Source organism: Phaseolus vulgaris, chromosome 11, assembly GCF_000499845.2.
Source record: "Phaseolus vulgaris cultivar G19833 chromosome 11, P. vulgaris v2.0, whole genome shotgun sequence".
NCBI classification, from domain to species: domain Eukaryota; kingdom Viridiplantae; phylum Streptophyta; class Magnoliopsida; order Fabales; family Fabaceae; genus Phaseolus; species Phaseolus vulgaris.
The window spans coordinates 5,124,170-5,141,183 of NC_023749.2; the positions used below are offsets into that span (position 1 = coordinate 5,124,170).

Consider the following 17,014-nt stretch of genomic DNA (forward strand, 5'->3'; position numbering starts at 1 on the left):
AAAATTAAGTTAGAAGGTGAATTCATTTATTAAAGTTAATTATTTCGAAGAAATGGATATAGAACTCATTGAATTGACCATTTAAAAAACACTTATTTATGATAAGAGTGAATAGTTTTTGAAAGAAAGTGTTACAAAAATAGTCACTGATATATTTATTAATTAACACATAACCATAAAGTTTTTGTTGGCATACAAAAAGTGTGTAATGGAGATATATGTTATTTAAAAATTATACAATTTTGAGAAGAAATTAACAAGTAATTAATGATTTTTCATTACCTTTATTAATTTTTATTAAATATAAAATAGTTAAGCTACTTTAATTTATTTTATTTTAATACTATTAAGATATAGTCTCTGTCATATCAAATACAAGAAAAAAAGAATTGACACTAATTATGGAAATGAAGTAACAGATAGTAAATTATTTTCAAACAAATTAACTAACATTCTTCAAAAGTGAAATGTTTTAGATATTGAAAATAAAATTTCAATTCAATGAATAAAATTTTAAAAATATATTTAGTAAAGTAAAATTACTTAAAATATATTTATTATGATAAGTTTTCATAGAAAAACATTAGAAAAACAACTCCGTATTCCCTATTTGTTAAATCATTAAATCTAAAAATAAATATTTGTATTTTAATAAATGTCAATTACCAATTAAAAGTATGTTTGCAATAATTTAATGGAAGTTGTATTATTAATATTTGGCTTAAGAAACCAATTGTAGCTGGTAAGTATAACGTTATCTCATTAATTAATAAATACTATTGTATAATTAATTATGCATTAATTCAAAATTTTAAAATATATATTTTTTAATTTTAGAATTTATTCTACTGAATATTTATTTATTTTTGTGTAAGCACTCTATTATTTTGTTTTTGTTATTAATGAAATTATGTGATCATTATTTTTAATATAATTATTTCAAAAAAAAATTCTTTTTAATTTTATTAGTCAGTCAATTCGCTTATTTCTTCCTTAAGAACAAGTTAATTATTAAATTATTATTTTTTTCTTAATGAACATGTTCCCTTCCTTTGTTGCAAAAAATATTTTTTATTAAATATAAATAAGTTTTTAAAATGCCTTAACTTTAATATGTAATATACACACATACATATCACATTTGAAGATTTATAAAATTTAATGAATAAAAATATTTACTTAATCAGTTTAATTTAATCTTATTCCTTATAAATATTAATGACTTATTTGCATCACAATTTCATAGTCGGCGTGATCCAAAAGACAAAAAAATCTACCATGATATTTTAGAAATTAAAAATAGACTCTTTACATAACCTAATTATCTAAATCCTAATTATCACGTAAACTAAATATCTTTTATATTATCATTTATTAAAATGATGTAATAGTAAAATATTATTCTGCAAATGAAAATAAACAACTTACTCTTTCTATATTTATTTTTAAGAATAAATACATTATTTTTAATTATTCATTTTCCTAAGATTCTATAATTTTAACTAATATCCAACATTTGATTACATTATTATCATATGTATTTTTTTCCGACACGTATTTTTTTACGACACTACTAATAAGAAAATTTCAGGACAAATATCAATAATAGATAAAATTTAGACAGTTTCTTCCTACCTCCCTACATTTTTCTTCTTGCACCCTACAATATTTTGCAAAGATCAAATTGTTCTTATTATTTTTTAAAAACCCTAAAACCCTAAAATGCACTTGAACTGAGCATTATGGATTATGGAATTTGGAAAAATTTTGGATTGACACTTTTGGTAAAATTTTGGATCCACCAATCCGTAATTCAAAATATGCATTTCACATTCAAAAATTCAACATTAAAAAAAAGCATTCCGGATCCACTAATCCGTAATAGAAATATGCATTCCGGATTCAGAAATCTGTAATTAAAAAAAAAAACATTCCGGATCCATGAATCCGTAATAGAATTAGGCTTATGGATTCAACAATCCAGAAATCAATAATTTATACAAAATTGCTTTCGGAACACCCCCTCGTCCGAAAAAAAAATATTCAGTTCTGGATTGATGAATGCGTAACACACTTCCAGATCCCTATTTCCGGTAACCACGGTGTGGTTTTTCAAATAAAAGATTAAGGCCAGTTTCGGGATTTAGAAAATTGTGGAGGTGCAGGAAGAAAAATGTAGGGGTGCAGGAAGAAGAAGCCTAAAATTTAATGGAATTAACTTGCCTCCTAATTTTGTGAATTAAGGTTTCTTTTTCTTATAAATTCAAAAATTTCACTTCCCAATTTTTTCAGACAACATTAGTTTTATTTTCTCATTTATATTCTTATATTTCAACTAATTTTTATTAAAATCATGAAAAATTGAATATTTTTGTCAGTATATGGAAAAACAACTTAAAACAGAAACCGAGAAACTAATTTATTTTCTTATATATATATATATATATATATTACTGTCATTCATATAATTATGCAAATAAAAAATATATATTTTTACTGTCAAATCACATTATTAATGATATGGCATTATTCTTAAGTATGTGTTGATTAATTCAAAAGTTAACTCTCTGCATATAAATAAATAGGTTTACAAAGAACCATGCCAACTAAATTTTGATACAGTGTAAACAGCTACACTGAGTAGTGAGACATATCATCACTTCTCTTAACCCTTGCTTCTTTTCATTTAGATAAATGAATACACAGAAAGGTCAAGTCACAAGAAGATGTTCATCCTTTATTCTTTCTACATTTGTTTATCGATTTCTTGATCTCTTATAGATGAAGCACATTATACTGTTTATTTTCAAGGGGGAAAATTGTATCAATCTTGAATATTGAAATATACTGTATAGAACTCATCTCTGAATGAGAATAATGGCTGCAAAAGAAAATACTTGTTTGCTCCTTTAGCCACAAAACTGATAGGATTGTATTGGTTCAATCCTTCCCTAGCAACAAAGCTTGTTGCTTGCTTAAAAGAAGAATCAGAATCAGATTTGCAACTGAGTTTGACTCCAGCACTAGAGCTCAAAGCACCATACACATAGCAGCCCTTGTCACTCTGTGATTCTAAAGATATGGTTTCATTTCTTCCATCCAATCCTGGAACCATAAGAAAAACAGAAGATGGCTTGCCATCTGAAGAATCTACAATGAGAAGAGGTTTGTCTTCTCCTTGGTGAATCACATTCATTCCAGGAAGATCAAATGGTTCTAACATCACTGATCTACCATAAGCATCTGCCAATGTTGAAAACTTTGAGGAAGATTCTTTTAGGACAAGCCTGAAGGTTGCCCTTAGAGCCAAATCAGTGCCAGATTCAGGCAACTTTTGCATTGCAAGTGATTGGTTTGAATTTGCCAACACAAAAGTTGATTTTTCAAAGTCTTGGAAAAATGAAACTAGTTGGCTATTGTAACTGGCAGGAATAGGAGTGATCCAGTCTGCATTTTTAGCTTCAATGTCCCAATCACCCCCACTCGTATGACCGGCAAGAAGATAAGGACCATAAAGAATTGCTTTAACAGATGCATATTGAGGCCTGTCATCTAGATTTGGTTTAAAAACACTATCAGCAATTTTACCAAATTTTTTATTAGAAATTCTAGTATTCAACTCTCATGGATTATCTCGTCAAGCTACCTTTTATGGCCTCTGTTCTTACAGTAAGTGGCAGCTGAAGGGTGAGCTTGTCACTAGCACTCCATTCTCTTGTGATTGACAAAAAAGACCCTGGAGTGGAGGTCCACAAAATAAAACATTAGAACATTACTTCAATGTTTCAAGTGTTCATTTTTTCTGTTAAAAAAAGTACACATACTATAATTTGCTGCAAAAGAGCTTATTTATTATTCGGTGGTTAATCGTTCTAGCTACCAATGAGTAAACAAGATAAATGGAGGAAGTTAGAGACATTCACACCTGGAGTTGGCAGCGATAATGATTCATCATTTAATATCCCCTTGGGACCATCTAGACTTGTCCAACTTGGTAGTCGAAAGTTCAGTGTAGACGAAGTACTCTGCAGAAGTTAAAAGATTTGAAAACTGAGGTTGTAGCAGAAAAATGCAGAGGATCTTACTTTGCATATCTTGTTGGTTTGTTCTCAAATATGGTTTTAAAATTTGTATTGTAAGTACCCTTCCATCATACTTTAGCTGATTCCTTTAGCAAAAAATTTAAAATAAGTCTAAGTGACTAAAGAGTCATAAGGTAGTTTAGACATTCAATATTGTGATTGTTTTTGGTTCTGCTTCAAATAGGCCTTCTCCACCCAGTTCTGTTTGGTGGCTGGGGGACTAATCCAAGGTTCGATTCACCACTAGAAGCCAACATACATGACATGATGTTCCCTGTGCCCAAAAGCACAGTATCTAAGGCATTGATTGACACCTCCCACCTTAGAGGTTCTACATTACATACTTGGATGCCCCTACCTTCACATATTTGATGGAGAAAAATTTCTACCCTTTTTACTGACTGAAGCAGATCAAGACGGTTTTTGGCACAAAGGCACTAGACTGGATCAGTTACAATGAACATATTGTCCTCTAAAAGGTATCAAAGATGAATATTTAGCTAAAGGACATGCCACACATCCCATAAAACAATGTCACATTTACCTCAACTGGAGAAAACGTAAATGTCACTCGAAGGTAAGGATCCCATGAAGAAGCTGGAACAACTTTCTGATTGAGCAAAATTTTGCCAGATTCCCAATTAAACGAGCTTGATATGTACTGAATGATGTAAAGTGAAGGATCTTTCCCTTGCTCTTCAAAATAGATAGAATCCCCCAGCTTTGAGAATGATTCAATTCCTAATAAACAGAAAAGGAAATTGAGTAAGAGTAAGGTGGAGTTGGCAAAGAATATGGTGCAATGTGAAGCAGTTTTGAAAGTATATAAACAAAACAATCGTATACCTGTTCCGTAGCAGCACCAGAAAGAGTCAAGCGGTGTTCCCCAACTATGTCCAGTTTTAGCCTTGGAAACCCCAAAACCTAGTGGAAGCATGTAAATCATCACCCCAGGATCTGTTCCTCTTTGAATGCTAAGCACTCCATTGGTCAAGGCACGCTCATAATAGTCTGCATAAGAGACTTCTCTGGTCCATTTAAAGAGGTGGCGTGAAACCTGAAACCATTTTATTTTGCGCGCAATGCAAACACTCTCAAACACACATAAAGACATGAATCAAAAACATGTAATGATGAATTACCATGTGATAATAAGTTTTCTCTCTTCTGACAGTTAAAATGACTATGAAAAAATTTCATATACTCGTTTTTAGCTTCCCAAGTATTACGTGACGAGCTGATAAAATTATGAATGATTGGTTGTACCTTCAACATATTATAAGTCGTGCATGACTCTTCATTCTCTGTCGTTCCTAAGTTGTCTGCTATTCTCTTTGGATTACTCCTATGTAAAAGTTGAAGAAAAAGAGTTCAGAAAGAAATCAAGAATTTGTTATCAACTAATTAAGAACGTAACACTTTCACTTGATGCCCTTGTAACAAACAGTTCTTCAACAGATAATTTCAAATGCATATGAAAAAACTAAACTAAAAAGGCAAAATCTTAATACCAAAACTCGCTGACTGATGTCCCTCCAGTTGCATAGCTGTGAGAAGAGTTTACGAGGTCCATAAAGAATGTCCCAATTTCCTAACACCAATAAACGAACAGATTTCACAAAGTTGAAAGGCATGACAAATGTTATGTAATAACGGGCTTAAATATTGCTTCCAATTTAACTATACAAAACATTACCCAATACAGGGGACCAAACAAAGAAATTCTGTAATGTGACAGATATGCTTATGCAATACAGCAATATAGGAAAATTTCCAAAATGAAGACCAAAAGTAAAAACTAAAAGAACACTGACATTACAAATAGAAATGTAAAATTTGAAGTACGAACCAAATAGTTACTGAACTAAAAAAGTGAAATGGAAGCCAATAATAATTTGTGTATTTTGTTTATGTAATTCAGAGTGCAAGTATACCATGTGAGTGAAGCAAATCACCTTATAAAGTGGATCGCCTGTGACTTCATATCGCATTTGAGATCCAACAACAATTGGGATATGTGTATTAGCATGAAAATCAGCTATGTCACTAGCCTACATGGGAAACGAGAGTTTCAAAATTAAATCTTGGGCCATGAATCAAAACTAAATACCATTTCTAGACTAGAATAAAAAGTCCCAAGTTCAACATTCAAATGTCTCATTGTTTCATTCAGAGATCAGCACAACATTATATATAACATTCAAGCAGAATAAACCATTTTTATGCATAAAAGTGGAAAATTGACTGTGTATTTTCTTCTTTACAATATCTGTTTTCATAAAAAAATGAACTTGAAATAGAAAGGTAGACGCAGCCTCCCACAAGATGAGAAGCAGTTTTTAGGATTTTAACTCCAAGCACAAGGCAGCAACCATACCATTTCACTAAGGTTTTCCCGTATAAATATTGAAAAAGAGCCACCCTTAAATTTTATATGGAAACTTTTACACATGTAGGTACTCATCTAAAAGTTAACATTACTTAGAAATTGCAATACAACTGATTTTAAAAAAAAATTGAAATTCTGTCACAACTGTATAAGAGTATGCAGACTAAATAGCAATTTTGTCAAAAAGAAAACTGTTAGATCGTTACCTGCACTGCAAGCAACCCTAAAAAGCAGGGCTTGTCAAAAAGGTGAGCCAACAATAGATGTTTAGAATCCCCCTGCATAGAAGAGTATGACAAATTTACTTCCAAATTGAAGTTTACAGGTACCTTGTGCTACAGTCAGGAAAACCATTATAATTTATAATTAAACTTTGTTAAAGCTTATGCTTATGTATAAGAAGTATACAATTCAAGAACATCTTACTAACGAATCAACAATAGGGTTAAAGAAATTATACAAACCAGTTAACTTACTGTTATGCTATATAATTTGTAAAGGACATCATTCATTCCTCCAGTTTCCTCGTTCAGTGATTCATAGTGTCTATTTATAGTGTACTTTGTTATTACACTGTGCACTCTGTCGTAGAAGTAATCAACCATCCACTTTACCATTTTTAGAGCTTGAGGGTTTCCAGCAAATATATGTTGATCCAAGAGGCCAGCCAAAATCTGTCAAAGATGAATAGTTGCAAACCCATAACATAAGGTCAAAAGAACTTTCACAATAAAAATGCACTTCTGATTATACCTTGTGAATGGTATAATAGGGAGCCCAAACTTGTTGAACAGATTCAAATCGATCAAACAACTCAGATGGAAATGCAGATAGATATCCAGTCCCTATCTTCTCCTGACAAGTAGACAGGCCAGCAACAAGATATTGCATTTTCTGCTTCAGGCTCTCATCCTGTGTGCTGGCCCACATTAGAGCTGATGCGCTCAAGTAATGCCCTTCACAGTGCCAAAACAAAATCATGAATTAACTTTGAAAAGTGAATTGCAGAGACTCAAAGTTGTAGGCAGGGGTAGAGGTAGTGTGCTTTGTAAGATACAAGACCACCAGAGTCCAGAGAGAAACAAACGTGCATTTGTGTGTCAACATATCAGTTTGTGAGGATATTTCAGAAGTTAGGAACAAACCTCAATCCTAGTACATAAATACAGCCAGTAATTGAAGTCCATGGAGTCCAAGGGATCCTTTAGAATAAGCATTACATATAGAAAGACAACCTTTACAAACTCGAAAACATTTGTTGCTGTTTGTAGATAGCAAAACATTACCTAAGAAATATTGTCTAAATTTGACTCCAATTTTTATTCAACTAATAGTTCAATCTTCTTTCAGCTCTGGGCAAAAAAGTGGAAAAAGCATTGCCAGAAAAAGAGCCTTCAACTGTTATGCCCTTTTGAATCTTTGAAAGTAACCAACCAACTACAAAGTTATTAAGCTTTGATTGCATTTAATAAGACCTTTCCCCCTTAGCAATTGGATTCGGTAAAGTTGATTTTTCCTGCATTTACACTGTCAATGCATTGTAACTGTTGATAAAGATCAAATTACTCAAATTTTAAGTTGCCAACATAAAACATGAGTCGTCAGATCTTCATCTAATGGTTCTGAGTTGTTGAATGATTGAATATGTGGAAAAAATTAATACAGGGAATCCGGATCCACTCCTTATAGGAATTCTTTATTAGCATGTGGAGGTGAGTACAAAGGGTGATGATCCAGAAACACCCCATTTTCTACTCAACAGCCATCCAACACCAATAAAATAACATTTTTCATTTTAAAATATCAAATGATTTAGGATGAATGAACTAGAAAAGTAAAAATATTATTTTTTTATAATGTGTTAGAAGGGTGTAGGAAAATTGAAAGGTATACATGTAAAATTTTGCCATAAACAAATAGCAGAAAACTGGAACAGAAGTTAGACATGGCAAAAGGAAAAGAAAAGAAAATAGTGGCAGTTAACTTCTGGAATAAACTAACCAACAAAATGACCCCGAAGCTCAACTCCTGGACCTTCCCACCCTCCATAAGGAGTCCCAGGTGTGGATAGACCAGCTGTCTTCCTAAAGCTCCAAATCAATCTGTCCATATCTAACATCAACAGATACTCCAAGTTTGTCTTCTGTGCTCTACCATGGATTGAATCCTCATGCAACCTCACCTGCCCAAGAGGCACTTCTTTCAGAAATCCTTCAGGTGACTTGGACACACCCGTGTTCTTGATTTGCCTGTACATCATCCCCCAATCATGTTGGTTCTGTTCTGTCAAGAACTTCCTCGGAAGCAAATCAGCCCAAGCAGTTTCATCCGTTGGAGTCAAATGGTAGTGAGACATCACCTCCTCCCTCCATGTTGCATTCTTTGATGTCAATAGCTCATACCTGAATGTATGAGATTGTGTAGGAATGTTTGTGCACTCTTTAGCAACAGCATAACCACACAACGTAAGGGCCACAAACACAAACAAAAAAGCCTTCATCCTCCTGAGAGATTCAAAGTGAGACCAACAAAAATTAAACAACAGTAAACCCAAGCAAAGTGGGAACCAAAAGCATCGAACATTACCAGCAGACTAGCTCAATTCAACAAGAGACAGTAATTAATAAGTCTTGGAAGTTGGAACACAACCTGAAGTTAATAAGTAGTACGTTTTAGAAGTTGAAGAACAAAAACAAATGAAAAGGTAGTGATATACTTCAGACTTCCTAACAGAATAGAGTGTGGAACATAAATAGAGACAGAGAGTTAGAGAAGAGGACAAAGAAGGGAAATAATTAAGGAAAATGATTTGACAACCTTTAGAATGGTATGATGTGATGAATTTAAAAGTAATATATAATAAGGAGTAAATTTGTAATTAAAATATGAAAAGTATTACAAAATAATATTAAAAGTTGTATAGAAAGATTGAGTTGTAATATCTCATTACCCAATAGTTAAGCCAGCATAGACATGTGAAGGAGACTATATACATATAGGCACTAGAAAACAAAGCAGGTTAGAGTAAAGTGCAGGTGCAGCCAACAAAGTGACGCTGAAACTCATCTCGTGAAAGGCAAGGTTTGAGTTGGAAATAGAGAAAGCAATCTAAATTCATAAGGTGGTACACAACACTATCCGGAATTCAAGAAGGGAAGAGTGAAGAGAGAGAGAGAGAGAGATTAGGATGAATGAGCTTTGGTAGTAGTATAGAAGATGTTGTCTTGACTATATAGGGACAAAGAGAGAGATAGAGGGCACCCCACAAAACACATATAAACAATGAAAAAGTCACGGATGAACAATGGACATCGAAGTTATACAAATGGGAGAGAAAGTATGGGAACGAATGTTTATGTGCTGAAAAGGGTGGAGGTGGAGTTGGTTGACAAGTCACGACTTGGGGGTGTGTGTGTGTGCAGTGTAGTTATCCTTTTTATAGTTTTAGCATCAGTGTTATTAGTATATTTGTATTAGTAAACAGTTTTGGTTTTTTGAGTTTGCACATGTTTGTGTCCCGTGACCAAGATGCATAAAAGGTAGGCCCTGTAACAAAGCCATGAATTTTCTTTTCTCCATTTATAGTATGGCCCTTGAGCCAACCTATTATCTTTGGTAAACAGTCACACCAACCATCCAGCCAGCAATATTCATAGTCACATGCTCATCAAATAGATCTCATAAAATGCTCCTCGCCATGTTTTGGACAACTTTTAATACAATTTAACACTTGTAATGAGCCAGAAGAGTAACACCAATAATAAAAATATCATTATAATCTTTAAATTTGATTAAGGATATTTAGGTCCTACGATAATTAATGTAATGAGCAATTAAAAAAAATCTTCAAATATTGGGACAATTTTTTTACAAAATTATCTTGTAAATAAAGACTGGTAGAATGTCTCAATTTATATATATTTTTTCTAATATTGGTAAAGTGTCTCAATTTATATATACTTTTTCTAGTATTTATGGGTGTGAAGTTAAAATATGTCTAGACGAGAACTGATGTTTGTACTTCTAAAAATGAACAAACGTATTTTGTATGTGTCTCAAACATGATCGATATATAAACGTTTATGATATTCGATTAAAGGATAAATCATACAATCAGTATGTGAATGTTTATGAAATTCGGTCTAAGAATGATCCTTTTGTTCGAGTATGAGTACCTTAGATAATTACACGAAAAATAATTTTTAATATGATATTTAAGACTTTACATAATTAGTCGATAAATATGATACATAAAAGAACTCATCAGTATTTTTGTGATCCGTATTTTTAGTCTAAAATTTCTTAATATAATAATGGAGAATAGAGTTTTTTTTGTTGATGAATATAGTCAATCAAATTTAAGTGAGTAATTTAGTGAATCACTATTGATGTGGAAAGGGTTTTTTTCTTAATTAAATTTCTAGCTAGAACAATATTATTAGTGAAAAATGTCTCCCCCAACTACTTGCATGCAAGAGATAACCTCTCATGCAAAAATTACATCTTGTTTTTTTCATTTGCAAATAAAAACCTGCATCAATATTACAATTCAGAAAGCAACCATAAACCGTAAAATTGTAAGTCATAAACCCTAAATCATCAAAGTAAGTTTAATGTGAGTATGTGTCTTTTAGCAACACTCTCTCTGACCCACCTAAAATCTTTCTCTTTAATATTTTATTTTATATAATATAATGTTACATTTCTTATTTTTATAATAAAAAGTTATTATAAGGAGTAATTATTTTTCTTGCACCCACTTAACACACCAATTGTATACTTTGCTTCACATACATAAAGATGCGTGAAGAAGGCATTAATATTTTATTCTAAAAAATCATTAATTTATTTATGGCTTCAAGAGAAGAACATTAGGTGTTTTAAAAAAAATATTAGCAGGTGTGTCTCTACGAATTTCCTAAACTTGTTCAGTTACTATTTTTGTTTATTTTATAACGAAAGACAGCAGCAAACATATTTAATTATTACAACGGTTTTCTATTTTTCTATTGTGGAAGTATCTTTACAGGAGTATATAAATAACTCCAATATTTTATATATTTTTTAAAATATAATTAAATTTAACAAAATTGCCTGTTTTTAGAGAATTTTAAGCCACAGGTGAATGTATGTCTCATATGGACATGAATTTTAAAATTAAAAACTGATATTTTTATATGTCTGTCATACTAATTCGTAAAGATATTTATTTGTGAATTAAGTTTAGTAAATTAGTTGACTCAATCATGGGATAATCATATAAGTCATTGGTTTGACTAAAAGTGAACTTAAATTTCTTAAATAACTTTTTTAGTGTCCACTAAAGATGATTATTTTTGTTTGGTCAAAAGCTTTAAAAGTGATTATTTTGTTTCTATCTTTTTTAATTATCCTTTTATGAGAAAACTGAAACAAACAGGCCGCAGACAATTTTAGAAGTAATTATTTTGATTAAAAAACTTATATTTTAATGCGAAAACTATAACTAACGGGTAAAAAATTTAAAAAGTGGTTTTTTCTGCTAAAAATATTTATTTTTTGTGAGAAAGCTGAAAGAAACATGTCAATTTTTTTAAAAGTGATTATTTTGTTAAAGAATATACTAGAAAACTATAACAAACAAACCAAAAAAATTTATAGAAGCGATTATTTTCTTTAAAAAATATATTTTATGATGAAACGGTAACAAACAGGCCAAAAAAACTCTGGGAATTACATTTTTAAAATTATGAAAAAACTGTAGCAACCATGCTAAAAAAAAAATAGGGAATGATTCTTTTTTATTAAAGAAATGTTTGTATTAGAAGTTTGTAAGGAATATTTAGGAGTTCATTCATAAGATATATATGAATATTTGCATTAATAGTAATAGTGACAACACAAGCGTCTCCACGCCTGTGTCATTTTTTATGATAATAAAATTAAAAATAATTAAAAACTTAATTATTATAATAAAATTAAATAAAATATTATTTTGAAGTTTTTAAAAAATGCGTATAGAAAAATAATTATAATTCTTTTTTATTAATTTTATAATGTTATAATTATATAACGGAAGTATTTGTAATTTTTTTACCAAAATAAAAATAAAAATTATAATAAAATATGTATAAAAAAGTTATAAATATTTTAATTTTTATTAATTGTTATAATCAATAAAAAAATACTTTTATAACTATTTTTTTAGATAATGAAAACTAAAAACTATTAATAAATATAATGGGTAAAAGAAGTAAAAAAAAAAAAGAATTGTGTATAAAAGATAGTTATAAAATTCAATCTTCATTATTAAAAAAAATTGTACAACTGCATGGGTATTCTCTTAGAGAATATTGGAATATTTTTCTTTTCAATTTTACACAAATTGATTGCATTTATTTTTTCAAAAGAGTTGACTTTATGATGAACTTGGTTCTCTAATGATTTTTTTTAATTTTTATTTTAAAGATGTGAGAATAAAATATTGTAAATAAAGAAGCAATAAATGATAAAAATAAAAGATTAAAAGAAATCTTAGTATTTGTTAATTTTAACCTCCCTAAACCATTCTAATATGTGAATAACAAAATATTACTTGAGCTCCAATAACCCAACCCTATCATGCAAAGTCATGAATTCAAACCCACACAACAAATAAAATAAATTCTTCAATTAACATTTATTTTGTTCTTTTCTCCCACAAAGGTGCTGGCATGATATCAAAAGGGTGTACTCATGCAGGTTATAACTCACCTGTGTGCAGATTTTTTGTATCCCAATGCAACTTTGTGAGCAGTTTTTGGATCAAATGTATGGGCCTGGTATGGGTATGATGCAGTGTGTTTATTTTATGCAGTATTCTATAAAAAAAATACACCTAATAAAAATAAATAAAAGAAATATTACATAACAAATAATTAATAAATAAATTTCACTAAAAAATTAAAAAAAAATAACAAATGTAGAAAATCTGAAGGAAGGAACAATGAATAACTAACAAATTGCATAACCACATTAAGTCACCTAGCGTTCATATAAGCGTCAATTCCTCTCACTTTTTTCATTCTCTGTTTCTTAAACCTTAATACTTTGCATTCCCTCCAAAATTCTCTCTCATATTTCTCTTCTCTGTTATGCTTATGTTTCACAAATTTGATAATTGTACCATGGGATTTTGAGTTTATATAGGTTCTCATAAACATATATTCATTCATTCTCATTTCTTCTTTTAATTTTTTTTAAGACCAGGTTATTCTTTATCATTTCTTTTCTACATTGCGTGTTTTTATTTTTTCTGTCGATTCTTTACATCTGTTTGTTACATTTTTTTAGCAACATCAATTTTTTTTTTGGATTCCTTACTTTTATTATTTATGTCAAATCTTTTCATCTCTTTATCAGTTTATTTGCTCCATTGTTCTTAATATTTATTTATAAATAATAAAAATAAATAAATAGTGTTGTTTTGTCTTCCTATCATGCCAAGTTGCCAACAATGCTACCTAAACAGTTTTGGGTTATTGTATTTGGTCTGTGGTGTGTATACGAGTTGGGATATGAAGTGTTTTTTTTTATTAATTTTATATTTTGCTGAAAAAAGAGAGTTTATATATTCCTCCTAGCATCAAAGTCATACAGTCCCATCATTCACGATCATTGTTCTCCCTCAATTTCCTAACACAGAAGGAGAAGAAACAGAAGAGTTGAAATTTATAGAAAGCATTGCAGACCAATTGAAGGAAAGAACAAAGGTGTGGTCTTAATTATTTAGCAGAGAAATGACATATTTAACAAAAACAAATATGATAGTGAAATAAATAAAACTAAATTTGATTAGAAAGTAGATTGAATATTGGAGGTAAGTATTTATTCCTACACATTTCATTAATACATAATCTTTTCCATGAAATGATGTAGGAAATCACACAGTAGAAAATAGCTTCTTTTTTTTTTTATCAGGAAACACAATAGAATTTAATTTGGTTCCCTATCTTAAGTTTTACATTTCTCAACAATTTTTTTTTATTACTTAACATGTAATGCTAATCTCTGGAAGAGAAAATTACAAACTCTCCAATTAAATTTTTACAATAATAAATTTATAAACTCTCTGAAAATACACAACCACCTAACTCTTCTGTACACCTTGTATACTCAAAAAAATTATTAAATTGTAATAAATACACTTAAATTAACTTTACGATTTTATAACAATTTCTTATTTTTCTCTTCTTTATATTACTTAAAGAGCTTTGGTAATACCTAATTGAAAACAATTTGAGACTCTTAAGTTGAATTTTTAAGAGTTTTAGAATTTAAATGTAAGTTTAAGTTTTACATAGTATAAAAGTAAATAAATAAGAAAGATTTATTTATTTTATTAAACATGATACCTTCATATGAGAATTTCTTAATCAATGATTAGTTTTAGTGGTCCAGTGATATAAATGTGAATAGTACTGATGTGAAAGAGACTTGAAGAAAAGAAAAGAACACGCGAATTTGTCTCAAAACTTAAAACACGATGAGTTAGTGTTTTGATTTATTGAAAGCAAAGTGAAATTATGTGAAGCAAAAGTTAATAGAATACACCTCCCCACTTTTGGCACCTTCCTTTGAAGTGATTTGATTCCAATTTTCTGATGCCACCATCAATGTCTACTTAAAGTAAACCCCACTCTTTAGCTGCTGCAAAATACGAAGTAAAGGTGAAACACCACTCAATAAACTAAGATAAAATTTAATAAAAAACTATTTCTAACTTAATGTTACAAAAGTAACTTTAAAGTAACATTTGTATTTCACTTATTTATGACGATATTCCTTATCAACTTGGAATCTCCAAAAATTCACATACAATCATCTTAATGAATCCATATATGATTATATTAACGAATTTAATATAAGTTAAAAATGAATGATCTTAACGCGTAGTTAATGGGCACATTAACTCATTGGATACACAGCCAACCACAGGCCCAATTGAATTCTGCCCGTGGGAGGGACATCATTGACATGTGGAGAATAAATTGGACAATTTTGGATGTGGTCCCAAAATAGCATAAAGGACAATTTTTTTCTTACAATCAACAATTTGGGTTTTACTTAATAAATAGTGCATTTTAACAATAACTCAATCTTACCTAAAGCTTATAAAATAAAATTTTATAAAATAAAATTTATATAATATGAAATGTTATTATTTGTAGTACATTATTAAATTAAATAAAATAATGGTTGCTAAATGTTCGGAATTTCTTCTTAATTAATGAGAAACCATGACTAAAAAATCTTTGTAATTGTCCATTGAGTATATTCAATGATAGATATTACAAAAATGTTGAAATTATATCTCTCTTGAAGACTATGAAGTTCAATCTAGAAAGTTGAAGATCAAGGTATCTTGAAAATGTGAGAAGCATTATAAGTATCCATTATTTCTTTATGAAGAAGTTTTCTTCTCCTTCTCTATATAAAGGGAACTTGTGAGGAGAGAAATGTAAGCAAGTGAGAAGAACAACATAGTGAGTAAATGAGAGAGTTGATATCTACCATAGTGTGAGATTAGAAATTATATTAAGAGGTTAGAGAGATGTTGTATTCCATCCTTATTGGGTGAGATTGAACGAGAGAAACAAATATTGTAATCACACTTTCATAATTGAAACATTTTCTAGACTATGACCTGTGAATTTTAATTCTTAAGTTGAGGACCACGTTAAAAAATTTGGGTGTCATTATTCTATTTTATTTTATTTTCTTTTATATGCATATTGCTTTTGCAAATGCACATTTTGTATCTATACCAATGAGGGATAATTAATTTTAATTTTCCCAACATTAACATTAAATAGATGTTAAAACTCAATTATGGTTCACTACCTAGGACTTTTAGGATAAGTATTTCTTAACTGTCTATGCTATTACTTGTACGCATGAAATAATGTCCTTTGTGATTGGTTAATTGGTAACACTACAACTCATAGGAAGAAAAAGGAGTAATCGGTGGAAACCAACATTTTCTTGTTCGTACATAAATTTTCAAGAAAACGATGAAACTAAGCGAATATGAATCGCACTTTTGGTTTCTTGCATACAAACTACAAACTGATGCCATACTTAACTCAGACCTAACGTATTAAGGACAAACCTGTTGAGTGAATTCACATACCTTTACAACCTTACTTCCTTTCTTTATCAAAAAAGAAAAAATAAGAGCAAATTTACTTATTGTAGGGCTATAAGTAGGTCGATTTCAAACTATATGTTTCCTATGAGTTAAGGGGTTCTAAATTAATTAATCTTAATGACTCAATAAAAACATAATCATGGTTATAATTGGAAAGGTTAGAGTGAATTTTGTCAATATATACTAGAGAAAGCACCAATAAAAAAGATCATCTATTACATATCAATTGAGAGTGCACTCACTCTTGACTGCCTTAAGTGTTTTAGACTTAAGATCGCCTAGACTTCTTGTTTGGAACAATTATAATAAAGTAATAAATATTAAGAAATAAATTTACTCTAACGTATAATGTGTCAGAAATACTTTTCACTATAT

General features: G+C 30.0%; 1 protein-coding gene across 4 annotated transcripts; it reads right to left on the reverse strand.

The window, feature by feature from the left end:
• Positions 1-2,547: 2,547 nt before the first annotated feature.
• Positions 2,548-9,911, reverse strand: LOC137818530 (uncharacterized). 4 transcript variants are annotated; one of them, XM_068622023.1, is made up of 14 exons: positions 9,422-9,911; positions 9,058-9,120; positions 8,473-8,975; positions 7,225-7,427; positions 6,948-7,145; positions 6,678-6,749; positions 6,038-6,133; positions 5,594-5,673; positions 5,349-5,427; positions 4,929-5,139; positions 4,627-4,823; positions 3,926-4,025; positions 3,647-3,736; positions 2,548-3,552 (listed from the first exon to the last, which is right to left on the reverse strand). In XM_068622023.1, the coding sequence occupies exons 3-14, from the start codon at positions 8,969-8,971 to the stop codon at positions 2,825-2,827; spliced, it is 2,553 nt and encodes an 850-aa protein (XP_068478124.1). In that variant the 5' UTR covers positions 8,972-8,975; positions 9,058-9,120; positions 9,422-9,911; the 3' UTR covers positions 2,548-2,824. The 4 variants fall into 4 exon arrangements, with proteins under 4 accessions (XP_068478124.1, XP_068478141.1, XP_068478115.1 ...); XM_068622040.1 differs by lacking the exon at positions 9,058-9,120; XM_068622014.1 differs by lacking the exon at positions 9,422-9,911 and having other exon boundaries at positions 9,058-9,297.
• Positions 9,912-17,014: the final 7,103 nt, after the last annotated feature.